We start from the raw sequence: 18836 nt of genomic DNA, 5'->3' as shown, positions 1-18836 counted from the left end.
CCTAAAGTTAAAAAAATTAAAATGAGCAATTAATTGAAACATACACAGAACAAAAACTAGGACAATCGACAGATTATCATTAAGGGTTAAACAATCTATATATTTTCAGCTGCTTCTAACTATTCTCAATCTTCGCCTTCTCTTCTTTACATTTTTTTTGGTACAAATAGAAAAACTGCTTATCTAAGCAGCCATGTTTTCTAGTTCCAAAAATTATGCCTTAACTCTTTACTGTGATATGTCATTCCATAATCTAATGCTTGAAAATTAGATAATACCTAACTCGAGAAATTATGAATGGCAAACAGAGTCAGCAGTGTAGTCGTTCGTAAGTTCTATATTATCGACAAATGCGACTTTAATGTGGCTAGAGCATTAATACAGGTTTATATAGCACTCTATAAAACCATATAAATCAGAGTTGAGAAAAGATATGATAGGCAATACACTGTCCTTTTCCATGCTGGTGATTCTTCTGAAAGTTTCATTTTTTATGCCACCAAAGTTTGTCCAAATCCAATAAACTGGAGGAAGTGTCCTTTGGAAGAAAAAGCGTTAATATAATTACTGTAAAAATTTGCAGAGGTATAGCTAGATACTTAATTACAAAACGCAAATACTTTCTAGTCGATTATTTAGACAATTTACCATACTTTTAACCGATCCTGCGAAAACGCAAACTCACCTGTGCTGCTACCTACTTTGCCACACCTACCCACACTGCCAAAAGTTAAAATATATAAATAGTTGGAACGTGGTTATAGAGTCTTACAAAATAGAAGAGATATGGATGCTTATGATTTATTCCGGAAATTATCTTTTGGGGCCAAGTTTGATAAAAAAAAATATTATAACGATGCCTTGAAATTTCAGGTAAGCATAATCAGAAGATTATTAGTATGATATATTGAGATATATCATGAACTTCCTGTTTCTAGCATATTAAAAGTACCCTACATTTTTGTGCTTTCCAACTACCATTTCCTATAATCAATTTAGGAAATACTCTAAATATCAAAACTAGGGTATATGTTTGCACATTATGGGGGTGAGGGTAAAGTTCTTTTGTGATGCAAATGAATGTTATATATAGATTCAAGATGCAATTCTAGGTAGGCTATATATATTTGCACATTAGGGGGGTGGGGGTATATACTCTGTTAATATATAGGGTTCATGTTTAGTTTTGTCTAAACTGGCTAGCATAGGTTAGTTTCCAGTTTAGAGCACTTAGAAATGCTAATTCTAGAAGTGCATCCACTTTTTAGCCCTCAAAAATCATTTTTTAGCTTTTTAAAATCCCCCTTCAACAAATGAAATGAAATGAAACAAAATGAAAATGTGTAAAGTCGGTAGGGTTTTGAAGCCAAGGGAAATGTTAGGGTTGTACAATGTGAATAAAATTGTATTTGAAATAGGCTACTATTTCCAGTTATTGCTGGTAATTTCTGTATAGTAGTAAGTCAAAATGTAATTAAAAACTTCTGTATCCATTAATGCTAATTATCCAATTTCACTGTTGAGTTTAAACTAGCCAGTGAATCAGAATGATTAGTCAAATATTATGTTTTTGTTCCATTTGAAGGCATTTGAAGAAATGCCTTCTGATGCAATGGAGATTATACTGTTTTTCAGTTCAAGATTCAATTTGTTTGAAAAGATGCTTTGGCTATGGGAAGGCCTTGGTGAAACAAATTTGGTTGAATACTGAGGTAACATTACCTATAGAGCAAAGCAAATTAGGCCTAGTCCATGAGCCCTGCAGGCAGCAGGGCCAGGTCTGTATTCTATATTTATTGAGTAAATACAAAAGAGTGAGCAAGCCTGAAAGAGTAAACAAAAAGTAGCCTAGGTCATAAACATCAACTAACAAGTCAACTTATTAGAATACAGACTTCACACTGCTGCCTGCAGGGCTCATGGACTAATTTGCTTTGCTGTATAGGTACTGTTATGTATAAGCAAAATTGGACATTTGTTTTCTTCAAACAGCTTGCTAGTTTAAACTCAAAAAAGTGAAAGTGGATATTAACATCAACGGATGCTTGAGTTTTTTAGTTACCTTTGATTTCCTACCATACAGAAATTACCAGTGATAACTGGAATTACAATTTAAAATATAATTTCATTCATATTGTACAACCTCTACTTTTCCCTCAGCTTTAAAACCCTGCCCATTTTACACATTTTTAGTTTGCCCAATGGAGGAGGAGGGTGAACCAGAAATGGATACACTTCTAGAATTATCATTTCTAAGTGTTCTGAACTGGAGACTATGCTGCTTCTACCATCTACCATATGTAGATTCTAAGAAATTCATAAAAATCATAGAAAAACTAGAAGAACAAGGAAATAAGTGAAGAAGATAAAGATTCTCCCCTTACCAAATGTGAAAACATGGATTATTCTTCATATTGTGAAGTAAAATTGTTTTCTTAATATTTTTCTGTATGTATAATTGGAATCCTAGGCTTATACCAAAACTTTAGTTTAATTGAAAATATCAATCAGCCTATCAAACTTTCTACTGTTTAAAAAGATTGCCATTTTGTTTGTTAGAGTTAGCCTAACAAAATGTCTAGGTAACATTTGAATATATAGACTCTTCATTGCTTACATAGAGATAATATTAACACAATAGGTCTTCTTGGGGTCTTTTTTATGCTTTTTCCCCTATGCTTCCATTTGGGATTTATATAGTCATAGCATATAGGTATTTACAAAATCTAAAAAGTGCTTAAACAGAAAATTTTTTACCTTGTAGTATACTGTATGTGTCAGGTTTACTTTGATTGTTGTGTATATTAGGCTAACAAAAAATTTTACATAATAGGCCTCTATGGTATCCAACAGATCTGAATTTTTTTTATAAACAAGTATAAGCTATGTCTAATGGTTTTGATTTGTGAAGGAACCCACTCAATGAAAACAAAGCATCAACAGATGCAAGTACTGTACTAACTGCTCATTACTACACAAAGCTGCCCATTACCAACTTAGCTGTGCATACTGCTCCTCTGTCCCAATCTGCTCAAAGCCTCCCACTTTACACACCTCTAAGGAGTTCCCATTTCCCTTAAAGTTTTCTTTATGACATTCTCCCACACAATTCAGGGACAACCTACTTTTCTTTGTCCCTAGATGGCTGGCTGACAAGGATGAACTTTGACAATTTGTCACCTTTTATCCACAAAAAATGTCCTTGACTTCTCAACCTTTCTCATTATAGCCCTAGAAAGCAGGATTGAACCACATTTTTGGACAAGCTTACTATTTTTGGACAGCTTGTCAGTCAGTTGGCTAGATATCCAAAACAATATGTAGGGAATTTCTCTGGAAAACATTTAGCAACTCCTCCTTTTTTTGGAGCACCCATGCTTCAGAATTGTACTTGACTGCTGTCATTGCTTTAGCTTCCTCCAAATTTTATTCATCCAAACTTGTGCTGGGCTGAAGTGTGCTCTCTGTAAGCAGACAGACAATCCATGCTACTGTGTTAAGTGTCCTGCAGCCAGAAAGCTCTCAATGAAGCCATGAAGAACCATGAGCTAAAAGTATCTTTGTGGAATCTGAATGGCAGTGTAGTCAATAAACTCCCACTGATTGAATGTTTGATGTCTTTCAACAATGTTTTGTGTCTACAAGAACATTTCCTTTCAGCCAACTTGCTCTCCCTGTTAAAAGTGAATGCCAAAACTCACATTTTTGTGGTGCCAGCTAAGAATTCAGGCAGAAGAAGAACTTCTGGTAAACTGTTGATACTAATCAGTTCTCACCTTTTGGCATCAGCATTTGTCAAGAACAAGTGTTTCCTTGGCGTAACAGTTGCAAATCTGATAGTATGTTGCTGCCACTTACCAACTGATTACAAGAACTTGGCTCCCAAATAAAAGTTTTCTTGTGTAACAATAAAGCTTGCTAAATCTTTGCAGCAGTGTGCCTGTGCAACTCATCATGTTATCCTTGCTGGGGATTTGAGCTGGGACCTCTCAGTGCCAGATCACTCTAGATCTCAAATACTTCAGTCTGCTTTCTCCAATCTGTATGCTGTCCAAAATGACCATTCATATATGTATATCCATAACTCTAGAGTGATGAGTTCACTTGATTTCATGCTCTGCTATGAAATCTGCTAGATATGCCTCTAGTCCCTTTCCCGATTGTGAACGAAATGAAAATCTTGGGAGTAACTTTCACTAGTGACTGTAGTTGCAGTCCCCATATTAATTTAACAGTCCACAAGGCTAATGCAAGCCTTCAGACACTTACCAAAATGAGGCGTTTTGTCCTTAGGACAAAGTCTATCAAAATGATCCATAGAAATGGGGGTAGACTGCAACTCTGCATAACTCCTTATTAAATGTTTAACCAGATACTAGCCTCATTTCCTACCTTAGCTGCAGCAATGTTATTCTCATACATAAAAATAACCAATTAGTTTATTTATCTGGGTCTTTGCTAAAGCTCTTCCATCAGTTGAATCAAATGCTTTCTCGTTATCTATAAAACTGAGGACTAAAGGAGATTGATGATTGAGGTACTTCTCTTAACCTTTATCAACACCATCTCTAAGTCTAAAAAGTATCACCATTCTAAGTAATGTTCTTTCTGTTGAAACAAAGCTAATGCCTCTATAATTACCAGACACCCTAGCAAAATAACCCAAAATGAATTAATTTATTGTTTTGCCAAAGAGATTCTTAAAGAAATTCTTGCATTAGTTAATCCTGCCAAGTTCTATAGTGTGGTTGCTGATGATACAATAGTTTTGTCACAAGTCACAACAAAGTATATCTCTTTGCTACAATCACAATGGCACAAGTTGCTTGGATTTTTTTGGGTTTTCAGATATACAAAAAACATGTTACTTGCAATGTTTGGAGGCTTCAAACTGATCACTAAAGGGGATTTTTCAATGGGAATTGAGTCCCTTCCAATGTGCCTTATTCCACTATAACAAGGCCATATATAGCTCTAGATTATATACAAAATCACTAAACAATATAATAATAAAATTTTCCTTTATAATATGAAAGAAGTTTGTATTAAACACGTTTTCATGGTTTGTTCTGTTTTGAGATATCCTTTTTGATCATTTTAAAATAATCTATTTATCCAGTTGTTCTCATTCTTTTACAATGATGTGATGTTATAGGTTGGATAAGAGGATACTCTGCCTGCATAACAGGGATGAGACTGTTATTGATACAAGTAAAAATAATTAATAAATGCTATTTAGGGCTTGATCTTATCTGACTCCATCAAGGGAAGTGGGCAATTGTTGCTGTAGTGACTTATATTTAGAAAGACTGTTGAATAGAGAATATAATGATAGTACTCTTCTGCTATTATAGTGTCTCCTTCTTAGAAAGAATCTTCATGCATAATTAACAAAATTATTTTCATAACAAGACATTCAAATCCCTGCCCTTAGAAAATTTATGGGTTTGTATGATAATTTTCTCTAGATATTCAATAGGTTACTTTACCTTGATCTTTTTATGTCAAGGGTCTTAAAACAACAACTCTTGCACATTGGGCTGGCCTAAGCTAAAAATGATGTCTTGTTACTTTTGTTTGCATCCCACTTAAAATCAGCCATCGTCGGATGATGGAAATGAGGATGATTAGGCTAGCTCATTAGATAATGTCATAAAAGCTAAAATAATATCTGTACTTCCATTTTAGTAACAACCATGAAGATTATTTGGAATGTCATCTGCTTTTGTGTACTACCAGGATAGATGCTACTAGGATAAAGCCTAGGAAAATAGCCTAAGCCACAACATTTGACATAGCTTCTGATCTTTGGTATACCACCTGCTCAATATTTGAATATCTTTTGTTGTGTCTAGTGGGGTGTTTCAAACCTCTTAGCAGCATAGAGTAGGATAATTTTTTATGCAGAAGCAAGTTGTAACATTAGAGAATAAACTTTGTTCATATATTTTAATATTATCCATGTTTTTCAAAAACCAAGTGCATAAAGCCAAACATGGAATGTCATTTGCTTTTGTGCACTACCAGGATACATGTTGTTAATCAAAAGCTAGGAAAACAGCCCAAGCCACAGCATGTGACATAGCTTCTGATCTTTGTTTTGCCACCATAGGCTATTCTACAACTTGATCAATATTTGGATATCTTTTGTTATGTCTAGTAGGGGTTTCAAACCTCATAGCAGCACGGGGTAGGATAATTTTATATGCAGAAATAAGTTGTAACATTAGAGAATAAACTTTGTTCACATAGTTTACTATTATCCATGATTTTCAAAAACCAAGTGTATAAAGCCAGACATGTATTCCTTGTACTGAAGGTCTGGCAATATTCCTAATTTCTTTTTTAAATGTGGACCTTATTTCATATAGTTTGTTTGTTTTTTTTTGTTTTTTTTAGTCTCCCATCCATCTTTCTTGTGCAATAAATGCTTTTTAAGTAACTTAATTGACCCATTTTGCTCATTAAGCACCCAATCAAATTAACTTTATAAAACAAATTAATAAGATATAACCCAAATAATTGTTATAAGCGAATCTGTACAACAACACCTCACTTTTTAGTAAGGAAATGGAAATCAGTCAAAGAGATAAATAAGCTAAGTTTTACCATGACCTGGAGTAAATCAGGGACACATATAGGAGGGAGGAGGCCTGGGGCCAAGTTTCTCTTGGAAATCCTGTATTTTTGAATTTCTGGGAACTTCTTTTTTAAATTATCAGATAATTTTGTTAATATCCTCCCCTTAAAAAATAATTGAAGATAAGATAAGATAAGATATTTATTTCAAAAAAATCACTATCACAAGCCCTCAAAGGGCCGAATTCGGACTTCGGAGTCGACTAATAAATCAAACAAAGCAAAAAACACAAAGCTAATAATAATAAATAATCAAATTATGAGTCAAATAAATAAATATATAAGTCAGAAAAAAAAGGAAAGGGGACAAAAAAGTATAATAACACAGAAATGAACAAGAAATAAACATATATATCTACAAATTAAAAGGGACACTAAAAAAAAGTCCAAAAACTCACAAAAAAAGAACGAAGCATAAAACACACGAAAAACACATATGAATTAAAAGGGAAACTAAACCAAAACAGCGGGAGGCAAGCAAATTAGTGTAACGACCTAAAGCACCTCACAAAAAAAAGAAGGGGGGGGGGAGAAACTAGTTGGCTATTTTATTTATTTTTTCTGTGATGAAGGGGACAAAGGTTTTTTCATATCTGGAAGTAATGCAGCGAATGGGAGACAAAACTGGGATAGGCTCAGAAACAGCTCGAGGCTGTCGTAATCTGGATGGTGAGTGACGTTTGGGGAAAATATTTGCCGTCCGAGGGTTCGTTATTGCATTTTTTGAAAAACGGAGGCACAACGACGACCTCCTTCGCTCAAGGGTTTCCAAACTAGCTTTTTTTAGGAGCAGAGAGTAAGGCACCTTGCCTTCTTTGAAAATTATTCGCAAGGCTCTTTTTTGGATTGACTCAATTTTGTCTGATTCTTCACGGGAGATGCCAGGGTGCCAAACTGGACAAGCATATTCAAGATGCGGACGGACAAAAGACGTGTACAACCTTAAGGAGTGAGAAGGGGGGACGCTATATTTATTTAGGAGCTTAAGGAGGGCGATAGACGCATTAGCTTTATGGATGATATCTTTAACCTGGATATCCCACTTTATATTTGAAGAAATTGTGACTCCAAGTAATTTAACCGAGGATGCATAAATTTCAGGAGGGATAGGATTAAGAAAACAGGGCGAGGATTTGAGGAAACAAATCGGCATTATCATGGACTTAGAGGGGTTTACGGTCATATCTAGGTCCAAAGCCTCACTTCCAATTTCATTGAGAATACTCATAGGGTCACTTAGTAAATTTCTGAAGCAACTTTCAACAATCGTTAGGTCATCAACAAATTTCCAACGGTCTGGAACTTCCTTCGCAAGGCTGTTAACCATGACTGAAAAAAGGAGGGGGCCTAGGAGAGCTCCTTGGGGTATGCCATTGTAGATAGGGAGAGGATTTGAGTAATGGTTCTGGTATTTAACCACCTGTGATCTATTTGTTAAAAAGGAGGCAACCAATTTTACCAGTAAGGGTTCGATATTGAACTCGCTTTCTAGTTTCTCAATTAAAATATTGTGGTTAACAAGGTCAAAGGCTTTCTGAAGGTCAATAGAAATTAAGTTTAGCCAGGAATTAGGTTTTTCGAGGATTTTCCCGATGTGGTCAATAAGAGAAACGAGGTAGTGGGAAGTAGAAGTTGATTTTAGGTTTCCAAATTGTTTCAGGTCAGTAAGAGGTAGGATTTTTTCCTTTAGCAAATCTGCAAGGAATCCTTCATACAATTTTGAAAAAATAGGAGTAAGCGTAATAGGTCGAACGCCATCAAAGCCAGGCTTTCCGTTTTTCTTTTTCAAAGGGGTAATAAAACCCTGTTTCCAAATTGTTGGAATTTGCCCAGACTTAGTAATTTCGTTAAACAGGACAGACAAGGGCTTAGACAGGAAATCACCGAAGGCTCTAATAAGAGGAAATGGGATATCCAAAGGACAAACACTTGTCTTTCTTAGTTTATCAATTCTTCTTTCAATCTCAGACGGGGAAACAGTCGGGAAAAGAGGGGATGGGGCTCCTGTTGATAATTGGATTGGCAATGCTGGAAGGCTCTGGACAATGGAAGCGAGAAATTTATTTAGACTATTTGCAGTAACATCAGGGGGCTCTGGTAAGTTGAAATTAAGCTGGTCAAGACTCCTGCCAAATAGCTTTTTAACCTCGGAATACCAGTTTTTTGGCTTATTAGTGAACAATTCTTCGATCTTATTTTTGTAGTATGATCGTGCCAATTTACGAATTTCTCTTTTAATTGATTTTCTTAATATATTGGCTTGATCGAGTTTACCATTCTTAAACAGCTTCAATTTGGTTCTAATTAGCGATTTTATTGTTTGATTAATAAAGGGTTTGTCACTTGAGCACCTTTTAAACCTTTTTTCTGGGAAACAAATTTGATATTTATCAATTAGCTTTTTATGAAACGTGGCTGTTTTCTCATCAAGGTTTTGTAAGCTATAAATGTCGGACCAATCTTCAGTACTCAGCCACATACCAAAAGAAAGAAGACCAGAATTTTGAAGGGGGCGGTAAGTGCTATAAGTCTTTGAGAAAGTATGCTTAAAAGTTGAGGAGGGGGACAAAAGAATGGAAAGATGATAACTCCCACCTAATGGGGGCAAAGTTGAGGGAGGGGTGTAAAAATTATACATATTAGTTAAAATAACATCAAGAGAGGTATTTCCCCGAGTCGTCGGTGTTTTAACAATTTGCTTTACTTTAAGTGAAGCACACAAGGAATCCATTTTAAGGTCATTGGCATCGCCAATTTGATTTGGCGATGCCAAATTAATGGAGTCTTCATTTAGATTCCATTAAGATTCAAGATCTTAAATGGAGTCTTCATTTAGATCTTGGCCTGTCAAGACGTCTCTTTTTTAATAAATGACACCTGTGATTTTTAAGTGAAGACGCGAGATCAGCCTTGTTGAACTTTTCTCTAGCAAGTACCAGTGCTAATCCTGGCTTAGGCAACCAGGTTTCAGTTGAAGATATAGTTTCCAATTCAAGGTCTGTGTCTCGTTTTTGTTCCTTAGCCTAGAATGTCCCATCCTTGTAATGATTGCTACAGAAAATGTGGAACTGGGTCATTCCAGTGTTCTAAGTGCAATGCATGGTTGCACCCAGCTTGTGCTGGCATCACAAAAAGTAGTCGCCTAAAAAACCCTAAATGGTTATGCGTACAGTGCCGATCAACAATGGTCGTAAATGACGAGATTATTACCAACGATAACCAACCTGAAGTGATCCAACCACCCGAGGTTAAAAAGCCTCACCTTATTTCTATTGAAGAAAATTCAACTAATTCCAAGGATAATCAACTGGAAGTGATCATTCCAATTGGTATTGTTAATTCCCCATCCGTACCTCGTGTTTCGAATAATGATAAAAATAGTTCCCCTGGATCGATTGATTCTGCAAAAATTACCACCTACCATCAACCCGAAATTACTCCACAAATTTCTTGCTCCGGTAAAGATGAATTGACGTGCAATGCAAAAAAGGCTAGTGTGTTTGAGCCCCATACCTGTGAAGATTGCCTAAAAAAAGATGCAGACATCGTCAATCTCAAGAAACGGATGATTAATCTCGAATTTCTTTATGATAGCTTGTCTGATCTTTACGAGCGCCAGAATCTCTTCAAGGACAAAGAAATCAAATTGTTAAAAGTCGGTTTTCAGCTCGCAATTGTTGAAGCTTTACATACTTTAAATTCCCCTACACAGCCCAGAATTCCTCATTTAGCTGATACTTCCGCAAATATTCATTACCAAAATTCTTCGGTTCATCAAGCAAGGGCTAGTGAACTTCCTTCGTCAGAATTTTCTCAAGGGATTAAAAAGGTTACGCAACCTAATCATACTGACCTCGCTTCAACCGAAGATAATTTATTGTTGAAATCCAGTGTTAACGACACATCTTTGAAAAGTGACAATGCAGTTGAACTGACAAGCGGAAATCCTTACACAATGCAATCAAATATTCAAAAAAATGAGCTTAATGATTTTACGCGCAATAAACCTAATGTGTGTTTTAACTTCTTAGATAGTAGATGTATTTCTAATAATTGTAAATATTTACACATTTGTAAATTTTTTGTTTTTAGCCGTTGTACAAATAATCTGTGTAAATACCCCCATGTTGATATTTGTAAAAAGTTTTCAAGTGGAAGGTGCTTTGGCTGTACAAAAGCTCATATTGAATCGCCAATTAAACGTCGTAGTAGGCTCCACAAAACTGGGCTGCCCAGAAGCCACCTTAATCCTGCTAAATCTACTAAGCATTTTAAGTCGTGTAATTTTGCTCATGTATCATCAGACGCGGGGGGTAGGTTTAAAACCCAACCTTTTTTAGGGCAGCGTCGAAGGCACTCACGACCCCCTCCTCCCCTTGGTCAGGTTCCTGTCGACTTTCATTCTTATCCCCCTGCATTCTCAGATCAACAATTAATAAACCCTTCCCGATTACATACTCCCCCTCCTTACCCCTTGTTATCTCCTCTCCCTCTCCGTATACAAAAGTCATATTTCCTTCCCCCTTACAGTATGCTGCCCCATACCCTCCCTACTCCGCCGCAAACCAGCAATTTCTTGACGGACATGAATCACTATTCCCACCCAGCCCCCCTTTCCCAGCACCTTACGAAACCCCAGCCCATTCGTTTTATCCCTCGTGCCTACCCTATAAACGTGACTCAGGTCTGAGACTTTTTCCGTCCAATAATTGTCATATAATAAGTCCTCGTGCTTCGTCCATATCCTTGCCCGTCCCCCCACATCCAAATCCCCAAAGCAAATCCTTCTCTTACCTTTCTTCTCCAAAGCATAATAAAATTAAATTAAAACCCTACCCCCCAGGAAATTCTCAAACCCATCAAGTTTCCCTGTCGCGATTCCCCAATCGGTTTGTTTTTCCTAAGCTTTTAGTTACTAATGCTGAAAGTCTTAATTTTGAAAAGCTTTCTGAACTCGAGGTGGTTTCAGAATCACATTTGATAGATATTATAGCTGTTACTGAAGTTCAATCCCATGACCCAGGGTCCCTACACCTGACAAATTATTCAGAGTTTATTAAACTCCGTCCTTCAGACCACCCACTCGGGAAAAAAGGTGGTGGAGTTCTGTTTTTTACTAAGAGTCACCTTTACCCAAAGGTTATTCTAGTCCCTAACTTATCCGAGTATGATGAAATCCTCTGGCTAAGTGTTAGACCAAAAGTACTCCCTCGTCCATTTAGTATTATTGTAATAGCTGTTTTCTATTACTCCCCAAATCAAAATATCGAGTCAAAACGTAATTTTATCCAGCAATTACAGGCAAGTGCTGATTTTGTTATTTCTAAGTACCCCAATGCTGGCCTTTTTTTAGTTGGCGATGCCAATGACCTTAAAATGGATTCCTTGTGTGCTTCACTTAAAGTAAAGCAAATTGTTAAAACACCGACGACTCGGGGAAATACCTCTCTTGATGTTATTTTAACTAATATGTATAATTTTTACAAATTGATTTTGGCATCCAAATTGATTTTTATGATTCTTGTTGATGACTTTTTTCCACCAGTTCTCGCTCAGTATTTTCCACTTTTGACTTATTAACTTGAACTGACTTGTATGATGTGGATTGCAAAGAAAAAGAAACACGTATTGCTACATCTGGGCCATGTGATAAGAATAATTTAGTCTTTTATTAGATATGTTTCCCCATGATTAAAGATCATAATGTGCCATGCTCTGGAAACAGTTTTGCCATTCAATACAGAAGAAAAAGAAGAAACAATGGAAAAACCATTAATTTATTGGACAAGAAACAACTGAGTAATGTTTTACTTAGTGTTTGAATGCTGTAATTCTGTGATTGTACATTGAAGAAATTATGGTTCATACAATAGGTTACCTTACAGCATTTAACTTGATTAAATTATGGGTAGATTTTCGATAGGATAACTAATTGCCTTCCAGAGGAACTGGCATTTAATTCTTGAAGACAGTTGTGAGCCAGATGAACCAAATTCTTGGGAATTATTTCATATGTTAATTCCCAATAATCTCTGGGAGTTTTATTACCTACCTTAAAATCACCCTGATTTGAAAGCAATTGGTACACATCATCTGGATGTCTTTCAATTCTGAAGGTGCTGCAGCTCATGTGGCAAATCCCAAGTTGTGTTCCATGGCTTGCTGTACCAGTCCTTGTTGATTGATGACTGCCTGGTTGCCAAAGACTTTTTTGCAGACTGGTACTGGCATGCTGCCTGTGTCATTTTCTACCATATTGTTTTCTTTTCTTTGATTTTTTTTTTGAAAATGCTTTGTAAAATTATGTACATAGAAATGTATGAAAGACACTGTTTCTTATTTTTTTTTCAAGAATTTGTATCCTTTCTATTTGACCCTTGCAGCCTTTATAATTTCTGGAAACAAATATCTCCATTTTTTAGATTGTCCAACCAAAATGTGTTGAATCCCAGCCAAGACCTAATGAAAATCTAGAACTGATTGAGAGGAAGGAAATAGAAACAAATGTCAATGAAGTTTCAAATGTTGGTAAGCCAGTCTGCTTTTTCCCTAGTTAATAGGCTTTTAACTAAAAATCTGTGATCTTCTTGACCACAAATGAGTACATGAGCTATATTGACATAAAATTTAGAGCTGGTATACAAACCCAGTCTGGTTGCAACTTTCAGTATAGTAATAGTATATTTAGTTCTTTGGGAAAAGTATATTTTGTCTCTTGCTGCCAGAAAAACAATATTTTGAGTTTTATTTATATTTGAGAAACAAAAACCAAACCGAAAACTGGATGGTAGAAAAAGTATGATGGAATTTTTAGATTCAGTCTGCAAGATTGTTTTCGAAATCTTTTCGAAATAGAAAAAAAATCCCAAATTCACGGAAAACCAATTTTCAAAAACTTGAATTTCTAAGTTGAATGATACTGGGTTTTTTATAGTGCATATTTAAACTCAATAGGAGGAAGGGAGAAGACTACACTGATTTAGGGTTATACATATTTTCTTTGTTTTGTGGTTTAAGCTTTCTACGCTAGAAGAAATTGAATGTGATGAAGGATTTAGAGTAAACTGAGCAACTTTAGAATAAAAGAGGTTGCACTAGCCAGAAGGAAATGGTGTGTAGTATGGAAAGGGGGACAAAATGTTAAATTATGCGAAATAAAAGCTAATGTGACTGCAATTAACTGTATTTACCTCTTGCAGCTTCACATTTATTTGATATAAACACCTAGATAGCAATAAAATAGTTCCTTGGGAAAAATAAATTTATTAGAATTTATTTCTTTTATCCCTGGATTGTAATCTTTATATGAACTGTAAAAGCAAAAATAGTGACTTCTAAAATTTGAAAAAGTTACCTGTGCTTTTTGTATCTTTCTTGGGGAGGGTACTTGCATATTACTTAAATGTATTTGATTTATAAATAAACTGAACTGTGCAGTAAGCCAATGATATGTTTCCCTTAAGATAGCTTATATGCACTCATAAGTAGGTTATGTAGGCTATGTATGCATCCCTTTATTTTATTTCCAATCAGATTAACAATAAAGGATGGAGCACAAATAAAGAAAATAAAATGATGCAAACTTACTTAAACAACAACTATAATTATCAAACATTGCCACAAATGGCCAATTTCCCAGCTATACAGGTATGAATTGATGCACATGGAGCTGCTGCATGGGTTGTCTAACCATAACTTTCAATTAAGTAACTGTACGCAGCCGCAGTCGGACATGCAAAAGGTATATAGAATAGAATAGGTTTTATTTGCACAATCTCTCGTAGTCATAAAACTAAATGGCGCTTGTGCTTACAAAAAAGAAAAAAAGATTAAATCAAATGACAAAAAAAAAAAAAAAATCAGATGACAAATAGTTTAAAATCAACAATTGTGAAGGAGGTGCTGCTAATCTGTCAAATTTCTTCAACCTAGTACTTCGATGTTTCACTAAAACTGGTGGTAGTATCGATCTGTATTTATCACTTCTGAGAAGATATTGGCCAAATTCAAGGATCAAACTGAGACGACGCTCTTGAAGAGAGGGAATTTTTTAAGTGGATAATGCTAACCTATACTCGGTAAAAGCATCGCACAATATTACTTTGACTGCTCTTTTTTGTATTGCCTCAAGCTGGTCACTTAGGTAAATAGTGTTATTGACTTGTGGGCCCCATACGGGACATGTATACTCTAAAATTGGTCGAATGTAAGTAAGATAGGCTATCCTTAGTTGTGTCACTGAAAAACCAAATCGACGCATTAGTATAAGTGTCCGCATCGCACTATTTGCCTTTTTGATAATTGTATCGACATGGAGGCTGAAAGAGCAGTCGATGCTAAACTTGACACCAAGCACTACTGCCGAAGATTCACTAGGATAAGGAGGAGGAGGGCACACAAAGTCTCTCTTCAGGGGATTAAAGCGAAGGATTTTAGTCTTTCCTTCGTTGATTTGGAGGCTGTTCGCAGTACATTCATCTTTAGCAAACTTATAACAGACTTTCCTTACATTGGAAAAATCCGAATTACTTAGTATATCACAAACAGTGCTAAAGACAAAATTTTAGACAGTGTTATACTTCCATAAACTCAGGACAAGGAGAGTCTTGTTTACATGAAATTGCAAACTTAAAATTGGGTTATAAGCTTGACATACTTTTACACCCATTGTATTCTAATAATAACAGTCAGACTTCTTTTAAATTTAGCTTTACTGTTAAACCAAGTTAAGAAAGTTTAACATACAGCTTGACAATGCTGACATTTGGATCCAAAACAATATCATCAGAGGAGTATCTCGCCTCAAAAATCACAGTACCATATTCAGAACTGTATCCAAGATTTTGTTTAGGGGATGGGGGGTACAAATTTGTTTTTTTGGAAGGGGGGGGGGGGGGTAAAAACGTCAAAAATAGCATCAAAAATTTGTTAATATTCATTTTTGTTAAATTTTTTACGAGTCGGGTAAACATTTCGGGGGGGGGGGGGAGTTCAAACACCCCTAGATATGGCCATGGTTAAAACATTCTAACCCCCTAGATACAGCCTTGGCTTTTACCTAATCCTCTTTTCTGTAAGTCAAAAGTGATTGGAAACGAACAAGCCGTGGGGGGGATTTTCCCGGGAAGATAAATGCCTGAAACCATATCCAATAGGTATGATTCACCTGTAGTCAGTATGGCAATGCGCCGATGTATCTCTCCTGTATTTTTCACAGGTTTTGCTGATGATGCATGTACTGTAACATTCTCTTGAAGTACTAAGACACCTAAATTATCCTTTATAAAAAAAAATTTCTTGTGTACCAACAATTTGATTGTTGTCACTTAGCATTTCCAGACTTAGTAGTTTGTCTAAGATTATTCCGTCGATATTCCATGGTGTTCAGTAGCTTTGCAGTGAGAACATATCTCACTGTTCACATAGGTCACTGTTAGGTGCCCAAGTGGTAGTAGCAGTGAGACGAAAACTAGAATCATTTAATACCTACACGCTTGAAGCCCATTTTATGCTGGTGTCCCATAGCTTTCTGAAGGGTATCTTTGAGAGGAAGTGTAGTTTATATAAACAAGACTTTCCAAACCGTTAAGGTCTTTCACAGCGTGGAATCAGACTAACAATGCTCGGTGTATCACAGTTGCACCAGCAATTTGATTTACTTTAATTGATGTTTCAGAAAGCTGTGGCTGGTTTTCATATTGGTTGTTTTTTTTCTATACCCGTTTGACTGAACACCTACTCTTCGTTCATCATTTTTAAAGTTAAACGACACGACTGGTTATGGTATTACAAAATCACACAATATAATCAACCTGTGTTTCAGGGGATTTTCCACCACTACTGAATAAGGTAGAAGTAAAATCTTCTTAATAAACTTTGAACTTTAGGCCCAAGACAAGAAAGAGGCGTCGTTTCTTTTGTTCAGGTATGCTGCCAAGCTTCTGGCACATTTGACTTACATAATTTATAACACAAGCGGCACTGTGTCCTATATAAAGGGACCTCATTGGGCTTGTATATCAGAAACTTGGGTGAAACATTTTTTGTCTTTCTCAAATTGCAACAGAACTTTTGCAATTCTTGTAACATTATCAAGATCCTTGTCAGACATCCTGGGCTTTTCATTGTGGTCCGTCTTTTTGTATAAGCTTCACAGCATTTCTTTACCGTAATTGAGAAGAATTCTGCATATCTGATCGAAAACACATCTGACTTCAAGCAACTGCATACAAAGTCCAAATTTGTGCCCCATATATAAACTCCTTATTATCTCTGATTTTGTTTTCAATGTAACCGAGAAATATCCGTAATCTGCAGTCTAAATTCAATTTGTTAAATTTGCATTTAGTTTACGCAGATAAACCCTACCCAACGGCTATTTGACGATACTCTGTAACCAGTGAATTTGCTAGGTATTACTTACCTCGTTAGCTATAGCTAATGACTACGTTTCGTGCAGCACTATTTAAGTACATCAAAGAAAATAAGCTGTACAAGGAATGCGGTTTGATCCCACTTTCTTGGGACGTGGTTGGATAAAGGTTAAGATGACAATGTCACGTTATGCTGGTGAAAGATGATAAGACTGCCAAAAAATTGTGGCTTATGACAATCCATCTCGGCCCAAACGAGAAACATCCTCGAATGGGATGTGAATGGGTCATGATAAAGGATTTAAGGGGAATTGGAATTCCATGAGAGGAAGGAAGGAGTGCAAGTATTTCTAAATGCTTATACCCTTGTACCTTATAAGTAATACCGAGAATCGAAACGTGTCAGAAATAAAAGTGGCAAGTTATTGGGACCCTTCAACGTTAAACATAATCCCTGTGGAGCCCTCCATTTTCCCGAGGAAGGAGCAGAATATAAAGGTGTTTCTTTTAGAGGTTGCTACTTACAACAATAATTAATATATAGATGACCTCCGCTTGCGGACTGCCGGGGTCCAGCCTCAAAATCGTCTAAATAGTTTTTTTTTCTCTTAAAACTGGCATATTGACATTTCTGGCCACAAAAAGGGTCAAACAGGTCACAACTTTAAATCAAGATTGACATCAAGAAGAATCTCGCATTGACTGTAGTTAGAAGACAAATGACATTGGGAATTCAATTGAGATATTCAGAGTACTTCAGACTACTTCAGAGACCAATTTTCAGCCCCTAATTCCTACCTATACAACACCTTTTGCCAGGCCCTCGATAAGGAGCTCCAGTTTGCAGTTAAGGATATTGGCTTTCTGGTGCTTTGATGCGTTTCAAAATTGTTAAGCTAAAAAAAAAAAGAAATCTAAGGGCATCGATGGTATATCTGGGACCCAATTAAGCATTGCCAGCAATCTTCTCCTAAAGCACATTTCTCTGCTATTTCAAATGATTTTTGTTACTGGCATCGTTCCAGACAGCTTTGGTGTTGGTCAAACCTATTGTTCCATTCTATTCTCAAAAAAGGTATACCAGCTGACCAGTGCGCTTCAACTACTTTTTGTAAGTTGTTTGAATCCCTTATTTTTGACGAAATTGCACTTCGATGCATTACTCCGGACGACCAGTTCGGGTTCAAAAAGCACTCAAGACGGGAACAAGTTCACAGAGTTCTTGCAAATCTTCTTGTTGATGCAGATAAAAATGGTGATCTTCTCGTCTTTGAAGCGCTTGATGTTAGTAGAGCCTTCGATTTTGGCATCCATGGCCATATCCTGCTCAAAGCCCTTCAGCGTGGTGTTTCCTCTTGCATCATTTCCCTGTCTACAGTATGTACAATAAGCTCTCGGCTGTCATCCTGATCCCCTCTCCGTCTGGCACTTTTCCTTGTAAAGAAAGGCTGAGTGTCAAAAAAGGCGTACTTCAAGGTGGCAAAACTTTACCATCACTGTTTAATAATGCTATCATCGAAGCACAACAAGTAATAAAGCCATCATGCTTTTTCCGTAGGATCAGTCTATCGCTGCTGAACTTCGCTGATGACATTCTTCATGCTTCTCGTTCGATATCTTTATTTCACACAAATTACGACTCACTTGCAGCGGCAAACAAGCGGATCGGGCTTTCCTTCAACGAATGTAAAACAGAACTTCTAAAATTGGCGACACCCTGATTAAGCCCTGTGAATCCCTTACCTATCCTGGCCTCCCTATCTCTTCTACATTGAAGGACACACGCTCAGCACTGACAAACCACTTCTGTTCCCATCTACGAGC

General features: G+C 36.4%; 1 protein-coding gene across 1 annotated transcript in view; it reads left to right on the top strand.

Annotated features, from left to right (window-relative positions):
• Positions 1–692: 692 nt before the first annotated feature.
• Positions 693–18836, top strand: part of LOC136028076 (probable ATP-dependent RNA helicase DDX52) — an 83719-nt gene continuing 65575 nt past the window's right edge. The window contains exons 1-2 of the mRNA XM_065705685.1: positions 693–873; positions 13062–13167. Of these exons, the coding sequence (XP_065561757.1) occupies positions 787–873; positions 13062–13167 (193 nt within the window). The 5' untranslated portion in view covers positions 693–786. The remainder of the gene's footprint in view (positions 874–13061; positions 13168–18836) is intronic.

This window comes from Artemia franciscana, chromosome 6 (assembly GCF_032884065.1).
Source record: "Artemia franciscana chromosome 6, ASM3288406v1, whole genome shotgun sequence".
NCBI classification, from domain to species: Eukaryota; Metazoa; Arthropoda; class Branchiopoda; order Anostraca; family Artemiidae; genus Artemia; species Artemia franciscana.
This window is presented reverse-complemented; position numbering and strand designations above follow the sequence as displayed.